The sequence below is a fragment of the Phalangium opilio genome, unplaced genomic scaffold (genome assembly GCF_054372755.1).
Source record: "Phalangium opilio isolate 3A_F unplaced genomic scaffold, DU_Popi_V2 ptg000041l_1, whole genome shotgun sequence".
Lineage (NCBI taxonomy): Eukaryota > Metazoa > Arthropoda > Arachnida > Opiliones > Phalangiidae > Phalangium > Phalangium opilio.
In genome coordinates, this window is record NW_028324165.1 from 6,546,097 (window position 1) to 6,558,899 (window position 12,803).

A 12,803-nucleotide genomic window follows, 5' to 3' on the forward strand; every position below is an offset into this window, starting at 1 on the left:
ACTAAGAAAGATTTTTCCAACCCGCCGCCATCTTAATAAATGGCGCCCCGTAATGTAAAAAATCTTCTCTATATGCAACAAAGTCCGCGCGTTTTAACCGATTTCGCAAATACTTAGTACACTGGTTTCCTTTAACCTATAGACGGGCTGAATGGTCTTTTGGGTTCTATTTGTTGCCATCTTTTTAAATGGCGGCCAAAAACTTAAAAACCCTTCTTTATGGAATAACGTCCGCGTGAAATGTAATAAAAAATGCATCCCGACGGGCAAGGCCGAGTGCCTTCGCTCCTAGGGTGCTACAAAAATGTTAGTCATCAGTAAAATCTACCAATTCTTTATATCATTTTGATGGAAGTTCTTATTACACGCGAGCAACGCTGCGGGTACAAAAACTCACTTCTAAAGACTCAATTTAATTATGTTACTTACTAAAGATAGACTAATGCGAACTTGACCCTTTTGAGAAACAAATTTTGTATCTAAATCTATTCATTCCTCTATGAAATATATAGCACTATGGGCTATGGCTAGCGTGAAAGGTATCACTGAGATATTCCATTAATACTATACAAACTAATTACTCGAAATGGAATGGCTAAAGTAATAAGGATACTATCACTATGTATAAAATAAGCGAGCTGCACGTTCGCAGACACCAAATTAATACGCAAATATACCGGAAGAACCCGACTATACTCGTTCTAAAGACTATAAACTTGGATCAACCAAACAATAAGGAGTATTCATTATTAGGTAAAAATAGAGATTTGAAATTTAACCGTAATTTTTAAAGAAGGCAATTTTCCGAAAAATTACCGACCCACATAACATTTTTCCAATGGGTTAATTGTTTAAATCGAAACCTAAAACGTGCGTTCAGCAGAACGTACCGAAAAGACCGGTTAGATATAAAGAACAACGTTCGTTTGAGAGCTGAGAGTTAGCCGTGCTTTTGAGCCAGATAGAACGTTTTTGATTCAACTACACCTGATGCTTTGTAAAGACTGAATTTGGAGGTGGATTAATGCATTAGGTGTTTATTTAAGTGTTTAATTTTGAATTAATTATTGAGGGTGTGAGCCGATCCTGAATGTAGTGCAATATCAGGTCGACTCGTGGCGAAGTCGGGCAAGCCCGTTCAACTTCGCCCAGTTCCAAAAATCGAGTTAATATCGAAGGGTCCCAATGAAACCCGATCAGATATTAAGCTGATCAGAACAGATACTACACATGATCTTAGCCAAAAGGCCGAGAAGCGATACTTATTACACGGTTAATTAAGCTTAAATATTTAATTAATTAACGGTTGATAATTAACTAAATAAGTAATCTCTCTTAGTCTCGCGAGTTGATAAAATTTTAAAGGAAAATTTTTATCGTTCTTAGAAAAAAAAATCAAGAATTAACCAAAAGTAATATTAAGACTAAATATTTAACTAATTAACGCAAATTAATTAACTAAACAAATAAGAAACAAAAATGATAATCAAAGAAATTTTGCACTATATTTTTGATAAATCAGTCAGTTATGCCTGTATCAAACAAACACACTTTGATACCCAAATATATAAGAATTAATTTGAAAACTACTGAAGTTACGTTTCGTATATTTAATATAAAAGCTACTATTTAATTGCAAAATATATCTAATTTCGAAAAGTCTTAGAAAGCTCTTAGACGGCTTTTAGTGGCCTTGATTAGAATTATTGATAAAATCAATTAAGACTTAAATCCATTATTCCAAGATCAAAGTATTCGATTATCGCCATTTGAGATGGAAAACAAGAAAATTACGAATTCGTCACATTAATATCTACGTGTGGTTAATGTAATTCTAATAATGTTAAACTTGACAGAGATTTTGATGAAACTTGGGTACAATGACACAACACTAAGAACCAGTAGTTAGAACAAGAATTTGATTAAATACAGGGTGTTCAAAAAATTTATGGTAAAATCAAAAATGTATGTGAGATTTTGAACAGAAAATGTACTAAGACATTTTGACAAAATGGGCAGTAGCGTTTCCGAGTAATTATCAGAATGTTTTAGGAATGACCCCTTAAATTTAATTAAGAAACTGAGGAGACAATGGGCCAATGGTTAATTTGATTAAGGGGTCATCCCTAAAACACCCGAATTATAACTCGTAAATTGTGACCCTTAGCATTTTGACCAAACATCCAGCACCGTTTAAGAGTTATGATTAGTGTGTTTTAGGGGTGATCCCTTAAATTTAAGTAAGATACTGAGCAGACAATGATTTCTAATTTAATTAAGGGGCCATTCCTAAAGCAATCCAATCATAGCTAGTAAACGGTGACCCATAGGGAAAAATATAAAAAACATTTTCCACTCAAAATCACGCATATAGAACCCTGCACTGTACCATAAGTTCAAAGATATGTTCCCCATAAGTTTTTCACTGGTAACTTAGAAACTGGAGCTAGTCGAGTATCGTAGGTCATAGATTCGAGGTAAAGCGACGCCTGGTGAGGCGCTGCTGTCAAAGGCTTAGTAATGCAGACTAAATAGGACCTAGATAGAAGTCGTGCATGCAAAATTAACCACCGAGTGTAGGACTTCAATTCTCGCTTCCGTCGTTCTCGAACTAGTTATCTCGAGCTGTAAGTCTCTTAGCACTACGAAGTACAGGTAGTGTCATACTAATGGAACATTTCTTATAAAATTATCACTGTGCTTATGAACAAAGCACTCTCTGAAATACACACGAGCACCTAAGTAATATTTGTCTAGGTATACCAGGGAGGAGAGACTTGAGAGGGAGTGTTGATCTAATGCTAAAAAAACGTCATACAAATGGTAAAATGAAAAAAAGTGAGGGTAGGAATTTCTATCTCCGTTCCACTATTTTAGCTAACGCGCAGGCGCGAGTGACGTCGTTTACTACCGCCAACAACACTTCTTCCATGACGGATATTCAAAAACAACCTTCCCCTCCAGTTCGAAGCCGGTTTTTAAAGTTGACGCATGCGCGCGGACACCGCGACGAGTGGCAGAGCCAGCGCCGGAGAGAAACTAGTTTAGCCACGAAGCGAACGAACTCGCCTATTCACTTTATTACTCCCTCTCAAGTCTCTCCTCCCTGGGTATACTATGCCTACATTACTTACTCCAAGACAAATATAAGCAAACCCACGTAAGAATTTCAATCTGTTAATGAAAGAATAGCGAACAGTAGGCTAGCGCTCGCGCGCGGTTCTTAAAAGAAAATCAATATTCCATATAGGAAAGCCATCTCATTTACTAAGCAATTTCGAGTAAGAGCTACCGGGAACACCTACACCTGGATTCCTTATATAGTATTTAAAATTTGCAACGCTCTTCTAGAAATTAACGCGCTTCGTCTTTTAATATCTTTAAAGCTAGGCGATTTGCAACCCCTTCACCCCCCCCACCATCGCCGAATATATCTGATACAGGGTTCCTACAAAATTTAAGGAATTACATTCCCTGACGTAACAATCTTCGTATTTTATTCAATATTTAGCGTAGAGAACTATAGTGTTACTAATATTTTTGGGAAAAAGTGTCAGAACTGCTATTTCAATATTGTTATCTCGAGTTTCACAATTTCTCTGACTTTTCCGCATTATTTTGGGCTAATTTTCAATTTTCCTGAAGTTCCCTAAACCTTTGGTTTAATTTTCAATTTCCCTGATTTAATTTTCCCTGGCATTTTTGGAAAATTTACAATTCCCTAATTTTACTTGATCTTTTCGGCCTATTTTCAATTTCCGGGACTTATCCATGACCTTGTTGACCCATTTTCAGTTTCCAGGACTTTCACTGACTTTGGTGGACAATTTTATGTATCCCTGTTTTTTCTCTGACTTTGGTGGACAATTTTATGTATCCCTGTTTTTTCTCTGACTTTGGTGAACAATTTTATGTATCCCTGATCTTTTCCCTGACCTTGTTGGACTATTTTATATATCCCTGATTTATCCCTGGCCTTCTTGGACTATTTTATATATCGCTGATTTTTGCCTGAATTTTTCGGCCTATTTTCAATTTCAATTTCTTACTTTGGCCTTATTTCAATTAAATACTTTGGCCTATTTTATATTTCAATTCCTTAATTCGTCCTATTTTCAGTTCCAATCCCTTACTTTGGCCTATTTTGAATTTCCCAGACTCTTCCTTGACCTTATTTTGACCTATTTTAAATCAATTCCTAACTTCGGCCTATTTTCAATTTCCAGACTTTCCTTGATCTTATTTTGATTCAATTCCTAACTTTGGCTTATTTTAAATTTCCCAGACTTTTCCTTAATCTTATTTTGACCTATTTTAATTAAATTCCTAACTTTGGCCTATATTCAATTTCCCGGACTTTTCCTTGACCTTTTTTGGCCTATTTTCATTCAATTCCTTATTATGGCCTATATTCAATTTCCCGGACGTTTCCTTGACCTTTTTTGACCTATTTTCATTCAATTTCTCACTTTGGCCTATTTTAAATTTCCCGAACTTTTCCTTGACCTTTTTTGACCTATTTTCATTCAATTTCTCACTTTGGCCTATTTTAAATTTCCCGAACTTTTCCTTGACCTTTTTTAACCTATTTTAAATTTGCCGGACCTTATTTTGACCTATTTCCATTAAATTCCTTACTTTGGCCAATTTTCAATTTCAATTCCTCACTTAGGTCTATTTCACTGACATTTTTTAGCCCATATTCAACTTCCCTGACTTTTCACTGAACTTTTTCTGGTTAATTTCAATTTTCGTGACATTTTCGGGTATTCCAGGTCTTGTATAAACCCTGTTAGACTCCGGAACAGACAAAAGATTCGAGGATCGACGCGCCTATAGTCCCACAAAATTTAATTCTGAACCGAAAACCGAATTTCTAATCAAAGCGGAAAGCGCACTCGATCTAATTAAATTCTCAAAACCCTGGTCTGGGGTGGCGACCGAGCCCGGCTTCAAAAATTAGGGATTGAGGTACCACGCTTTCCTTCCGCAATTATACGGTACCACCGATTTTGGGGGATTTGAGAGTGAATTTGAAATTGGGTTTAATTTTTCTTATCTACTTGTAATTTTAGAAAACGAACGGACTTATGAATCGTCTCGGGTGTGTGTTTGTGTGTGTGTTAGTTAGCTAGTGGAGGTTGGATACACGAAAAACACGTTTGGTGAGGAACTGGTTGAGAAAAGATTAGCTAACTTCGATGAGCTAGTATTGGTTTTGAAAAGGGTGGTACAATTATGACGATCACAGCGTACCTTTGCGTCTTCGCGATTCGTCCAGCGATTGGCTAAGATTGTGTACACGAAAACCACGCTTGGTGAGGAACTGGTTGAGAATCGATAAGCTAATTGCGAAGAGCTAGTATTGGTTTTGAAAAGGGTGGTGTAATTATGACGATCACAGCGTACCTTTGCGTCTTCGCGCTTCGTCCAGTTATTGGCTAAAATTGCGTACACGAAAAACAAGTTTGAAGAAGAAGTGGTTACGAAAATATCCGATATCAGTTCCGATCTAGTATTGGCTACGAAAGATTTTCTACAATTATAGAGTTTACAATGACGTTTGGGGCTTGCAGCTACGTCCGAAACTCTAGTTTAAGATCGGATATACGAAAAATTAGACTTGGTGACGAACTGGTTGAGAAAAGATCTGCTAACAACTCCAAGCTCGTAACAAAATTGTTTAATGTCACGGGGTCGCCACTTTAAGCCACTACTTGTTGTTCTTGGTAGTACAATTGTACTTTTTTAGTACATTTTAAAATCTTCAGTACGAAAAGTAAATTTTGATGTTTGAAAGTACATTTTCAAATTCCATTTTTTAACATTAGCGTCTATGAGACGAAAATTACGCCGCAAGATGGCACCAAAAGCCTTTCGTGGAGGGGGAAGGAAATTTTAATACCCCCAAAGGGAGAAAAGTACGTATTCAAAAAGCCTCCCACTGGGGTAGTACGTTTTACTATTGGGGAAAGTACGTTCCCAAAAATCTAAGGAACAACACTGCCCACTAGTAACGCCCCTCCAGTCTTTTAAAAAAGAATCCGAAATATCCCTTCGACCTACACTTATAGAAATTATTATAGGGTTACAATGAAATCAATACGGCCTTTCATTTACACGTATCTTAGGAAGTTTTGCACAATCCCTTTATCCAAGGAATCTAAAAAGCATCCCACATGAGTATTGCTAGAAATATTACATACATACACAAGGTGACCGAAAAATGATTTAGTATTCGTAGGATGGCGCGATCCGTTGCTAAGGGCAACGCGCTGATTTATCAATAAAAATTGAGGACGTACGGCCTTTGTAAAAGAGAGAGAAATAAACCTAGAAATTCGATACAATTTTTTTATCTCCGCAAAAGGTTATAACTTTTACCAGCTTTTCTTGTTTCATATAGATTTAATATCGGGATTAAACGGGGAGGCAGGGGGGCTTAAGCCTGGTTTTCACTGGCCCAAAACGCGCCGTTTTTTCAGAAGTAACATGCATGCCGCAAAATTTCCGCGTTTTCTGAGCGGCAAATACGGAATTGGTTTTCTATTTTTCCGCAAAATTTTACGGCGAGGAAAGCGGTGGCCAATAGGAATCGACGAATGCGTGACGTCATAGGCTTGGTTTTGGTCAGTTCTCGAGGTTTTTTTCGACGCCATTTTTGTTTTTAATTGAAGGCGTTTGTGTTGTAGAATTAGATTTCTAAAAATGTATAGAGCTATTTCAGTGGGGGAAAAATTTCGTCTGCTACGAAAATTGGGCCTGCCTTTGAGTGTAGGGCGGACATTTTGTGAGGGTTTTCTCTATGGGCAAATAGCATGGGTGACGTAGCCATTACCCCCTCTGAAATAGCTCTATAGTTAACGATTTGTTAAAGAAGTTAGGCTTAATCGTTAGTTACATGATAAAAATGAACGTTTTAACAAAGACAATAAATTCTAAGAAAATCCATAGGTTGCTATTGGTGCATTTTCAACATAAATTGTAAGCCTTGGTCTCCACGAGCTCGCACTCTTTCATATTACAGGTTTTAGTGAAAAGTTTTGCCGCCGTTTTTTAAAGGAATTTTCCGCAAAATTTTGCGGATTTATTTTTGCTGTTCCGTGAAATTTTCGGCAGTGAAAACCAGGCTTTAGAGGAATTAAGTAAGAAGTTTTTAGGTACAATTTCCCAAGCAATTCCCTTTGATATGAACTTTTGGAAACTTAGTAGTGATAAAAAAAATAATCCTTTAGACGGTAATAAACCACTACAAAAAAGAAGTCCGTTGCTGCTAGGGTCTAAATTAATTAAATACTCCTCTAAGCCTTGTTTTGAATTTAGAAAAGATTGTTACAAGCTTAATAATACATTAAATATTCGTTAAGCCTTTGTTTTTGGATTGTGAAAATACGTCACTTTCAGCAATTGTTTGAGTAATGTCACGTGATTAGCATTTCATTGATTGGTAGTAGAGCGTGGTCAGCGAGATATATTATTCGCTAGATAAAATTCGTCATACATAATGATTAGTCTAGCTCTTCCCACAATAAAAGCTGCCTAGATACGTTGAGTGAAAATTTCCTACACAATGAATCCTATTAGCTATATGTATTCCAGGCACTAACCACTAAGTAATATACGTGTTTAAAATTTTACGATTTAAATAACACTGGACCTTTAAATGAAGTCCAGATAGGAGAGGCGAGTTCACACTTACCCTGGGATCACCAGTTGGAACGGAAATGCCGCAGTTTGGACAACATCCTCGGCTACAATTAGTGCATTTGTTGGTGTTGTCCGCTCTCAATTCTGTCTGTTGGCAAATCGGACATATTTGGCGGCGTGGTTCCTCTCTACAAATAAAAACATAACACAAATTTAAATATTATATTCTTTTTGCAGACCTAAGGTCATGAACCCGAAATGGTTAGTGTTCGAGAAGTATTGTATAAATAATTGTAGCCAAGCCACATGGAGAGATGAATGTGTGATTCATGTCGCCATTGAGATAGAGAAACACTTTTTTAAAATAACGCCCTCCCGTAGAATACCATGGAAACACGATAAATGCGATTAGCAACGCGACATAACACACCAACCCCGGATTTCAAAAACTGCCCTAAATTCAAGGGTTCCCGGTCACTGTTAGCTTTAAGTAAGTAAGCCTACCTAAATCATCAGTTGGGTCTATCCTTTATCTCAACAAAAACATCTCTGTAAAAATATGCCAAGTTGTTTGGCCGTAAAAAGAAGTGAGATCTAAAATACGGCCAAGTTATTATCTCCAGGTGAACCAACATTTTATTCGACTTAAAACTTCTCAAGAATGTTTTTCTGACTTGGCCATTTGCATATCAAGGATTCGTTTAATTCCAGATATGGATCGAAATTAAAATATTAAATCAAATTGGTTAAATATTCTTGATAAGCCTTTGTGGTTAAACTTGTAATTTCCGTTATTAACCTTCACGGGTGCAAAGAAGAAGGATGCAAGTTTGAATGCTAATGGCCAAGTCAGAAAAACATTCTTGAGAAGTTTTAAGTCGAATAAAATGTTGGTTCACCTGGAGATAATAACTTGGCCGTATTTTAGATCTCACTTCTTTTTACGGCCAAACAACTTGGCATATTTTTACAGAGATGTTTTTGTTGAGATTTCACTCCTTTTTGTACGTACATGTTCTTGTAGATTTATAGAAGTAGGATTATGAAGTGAAATAAACATTTGTACTTTTAGATTTTTATTTGTTCTTTCCAAGAGTTTTACTTGGCTTTGCCTTTTTCAACTTTTTTTTTCCTCAGGCTGTGATAATTGTTAACCGTATTTCTATTCGAAGAACACAATATTGTGGCAAGTAACACTTTTAATCAACAGAATAGATTTAAGACAAGTTGGGAAAACCAAAATATTACCTCTCCGAGTCAAGAGGTCTACTACTACAAACTTATTTACCTAGATATGGAATTATTTCTCTTTTTTGAAGTAAAAATTTACGAAATATTGAAGCAGTATTCCAAGCATAGCGAATAATACAGTAAAGCAGACGACATTTTACATCCAATAAGGATAAATCTTGGACACATGGAAATCAGTCAATGGGGAAAAGATCAGGAAATGAAGTCTACGCTTCAGCTGTTTACCGTATATTCTGATAGCTACATTCACAACTGGTTTGCAGTGTAAACACTATCGTCTCGTCTCACCTCAACAATATTCTTAGTTTGCCAACATGAATGTTAACGTTAAATAACACCAAAGCTAAATTGTAGCTAGACGCACTAATAGTCAATGCGCACCATAAAGAGAATAAAAAGTCTGTAGCTACTACCCGTTTACCATTAGCCCTTTCACTATTCTAATTGCCACCATGATCTTTTCTTCAATTATAAAATCTTAACCTGATTATTTAATAGTGTATTTAACTTTCGGCTCACTCTGAACCGTTGATGTCTCTTCATTTCAGACACGAAAATCAAAGCCCAAAGTTTACTTCACCTCAGGCATCAATTATTTACTCTTTGTTTCACTAAGCCTATTGTGGATTATACTTAATATACCCGCCGGAGTCTAGGTCTTAGTGTTCTTCATGAGATCACTAAACCAAGGATTATTCTATATACAGATGTAGTATAGCTTAAGTAATATATAAACAGCCATTTCAAATAACAATATTAAAAAAAATCTTTGGAATATCAAAATGAAACAGAGCTTTAAAGCTACAAAAGTACTAAATGCATCATAATTACGAAAAATACTTCCACATATTCACTTTATATTATGGAAAAAGGGAATATTAAGGTTCTGTATGATTTCTTAACACATCAACACAAGGCTAACTGCTAACGCGACGCACTAGTGTAACAATGGACGGACACACACAGACAACAAGTTGGGAAAACCAAAATATTACCTCTCCGAGTCAAGACGACTACTTACAAACTTATTTACCCAGATATGGAAATGTTTCTTAAGTTAAAATTTATGAAATATTAAAGCAGTATACAAAGCATAGCAAATTTACTGTAAATCAGACGACATTTTACATCCAATAATGATATACTTGTACACATTAAAATCATCCGATGGGGGAAAAACGGGTCATCGGCGTTTTATAAATGACGCTAGCGCAATAAAGCGTGCAAGGTACCAAGGCTTAACAAAAATTGTAGGATAACATATTTATAGAGATAGATAACAACTTTTATAATTAAAATTAGAAACTAACATATCTCTTAAAATTCTCGCGTGATCAACTGGTTTCACGCCAATTAAATAGCTATAGTCCCATAGAGCTATTTGTATTAATTCCTCCATGGTTTTTTCGCCAAGCTGAGAACTACGCGTTTTACGTCACGTTATCAAAAAAGCAGACTATTTTCTTTGAAGACCGCGCTAGCTCAGCGCTAAGCACCGTGACGTCAAAATTCTAAAACAAAATCCCTGGGCCGCGTTCAGCAACGCGAAGCTCTGCTGAACGCGACCCAGATTTCCACCATGATTATAAATCTAAGCCTAATTATTTAAAAGTGTATTTAACTTTCGGCTCACTCTGAACCGTTAATGTCTCTGCATACAGAAACGAAAACCAAACCCAAACTTTTACTTTTTGGTTCACTAGGCCTATTGACAAATAAGAGTTCATTTGACCAACATAGCAGCGTTGTGCTTGTATTCACTATGATTTTAGAAAGGATTATGCTATAAACAGATGTAGTATAGCTTAAGTAATATATAAACATCCATTTTAAATAATAATATTAAAAAAATCTTTGGAATATCAAAATGAAATAGAGCTTTAAAGCTACAAAAGTACTAAATGCATCATAATTACGAAAAATATTTCCACATATTCAGTTTATATTAAGGATAAAGGGAATATTATGGTTGTGTTGGATTTCTTTACACATCAAAACAAAACGAACTTCTAACGCAGCGCACTACTGTAACAACGGACGGACACATACAGACAAAAACATAGACTGCTTTTAACTCTTTCCGTATTAATTTTGAATTGAGAAACAAGATTATCTTAAATATTAAAATAAATATAATTAATATTTAATATTTTCTTCGTTAGTTATTCGCCTTATTGAACGTTACATCGTTTTAAAAAAGAACAATTAAACATTCTTGAGAGACTTGACTAATATTGGCGTTTGAAATGAAGCATACGCCGGTTGCTTCGCCTTACTAAAATAGGTAGTATATAAGGGTTTCGAATCGCAGCCATGGATAAGAACAGCGCAATTGCGTGAACCTTTGGTGGAAGCCCCACCTTAGGGAGGCCGGACGTTTCTCGTAACCCTGGCCGATCGCCGCGTATGTCTTAACCTTAACGATGATGATGGAGTAGAAGCCAGGTGTGCAGACTGGTGTCCATGTGGGATGGACAAAAACAATGACCAGAAGATGGTGGTGTGTAGAAACCAGTGTGTACAGACTGGTGTCCATGTGGGATGGACAAAAACAAAGACCAGAAGATGGTGGTGTTAGAAGCCAGGTGTACAGACTGGTGTCCATGTGGGATGGACAAAGAGCAGATGACGGTGGTGATTAGAAGCCAGTGTGGACAGACTGGTGTCCATGTGGGATGGACAAAGACCACAAGAGGGTGGGGATTAGAAGCCAGTGTGTACAGACTGGTGTCCGTGTGGGATGGACAAAGAGCAGCAGATGATTGTGATTAGAAGCCAGTGTGTACAGACTGGTGTCCATGTGGGATGGACAAAGACCAGAGGCTGGTGATGTTAGACAGGCAATGGAGTAATAGCCTGTAAGTGTAATACAATTTTCGAAATTTCCGGAAATTGAGAACACGTTTGCTCCGATTTGCAAACTGCGAACGCGGTCACGTGGGTGTAACAACAGACAGACACACACACACACACACACCCACACACACACACACACACACAGACACGTCGAAATTAGAACCTCTCCGTGACATACGTCACTCGGAGAGGTAAAAACATAGACTGCTTTTTAACTCTTTCCGTATTAATTTTGAGTTGAGAAACAAGATTATCTTTAATATTTAAATAAATATAACTATTTTTAATTATTTTAATCTTCAATAATTAACATTAATAATAGTTAAATCGTTGAAAATAAAGTTATACCTATTATCATCTCAAACTTTGCTAATATTGACGTTTAAAGTGAAGGGTACCCCTCTAGCCCGCTTTCTTCAAATTTTGGGGTATATATACGATTCGTTTCCATTATAATAGTAAGGAAAATGCGCAATTGCGAAAACCTTTGGTGGCGATCCCACCTTAGGGAGGCTAGACGTTTCTCGTAACCCTAGCTGATCGCCGCGTATATCCTAAAACCAAACGATGATAATGGAGTAAAAGCAAATGAGACAGATTGGTGTCTATGTGGAATAGACGGAAGACCAGTAGATGGTGGTGTTAGAAGCCAGGTGTACAGACTGGTGTCCATGTGGGATGGACAAGACCAGAAGACGGTGGTGATTAGAAGCCACTGTGTACAGACTGGTGTCCGTGTGGGATGGACAAAGACCAGAGGCTGGTGGTGTTAGACAGGCAATGGAGTGGAATACAATTTCCGGGAAATGCGGTCCGGAAATTGAGAACACGTTTGCTCCGATTTGCAAACTGCGAACGCGGTCACGTGGGTATAACAACAGACAGACACACAGACAGACAGACACGTCGAAATTAGAACCTCTCCGTGACATACGTCACTCGGAGAGGTAAAAACTAAATGAATCAAAACACGCTTAGAACCATTTCAGACGAAATGAAAAGGAAATGAGTAAAAAATTTAATTACTAAAACATTATGTAAAAAACATA

At 36.8% G+C, this 12,803-nt stretch overlaps 1 protein-coding gene and 1 non-coding gene across 10 annotated transcripts in view; both read right to left on the minus strand.

Moving 5' to 3' along the window:
* The window catches only part of LOC149679606 (uncharacterized), a 142,138-nt gene that overhangs the window by 64,799 nt on the left and 64,536 nt on the right, over window positions 1–12,803 (minus strand). For all 9 annotated transcript variants that reach the window (XR_016365847.1, XR_016365846.1, XR_016365848.1 and 6 more), the window contains exon 2: window positions 7,700–7,835. Coding sequence is in view for 6 of the 9 variants with exons in the window: in XM_089835430.1 (XP_089691556.1) it covers window positions 7,700–7,835 (136 nt within the window). In the remaining 3 variants the exon portion in view is untranslated. The remainder of the gene's footprint in view (window positions 1–7,699; window positions 7,836–12,803) is intronic.
* On the minus strand, window positions 1,071–1,260 carry LOC149679617 (U2 spliceosomal RNA). Its single transcript, XR_016365956.1, has one exon. It is a non-coding gene; the product is annotated as a U2 spliceosomal RNA (small nuclear RNA).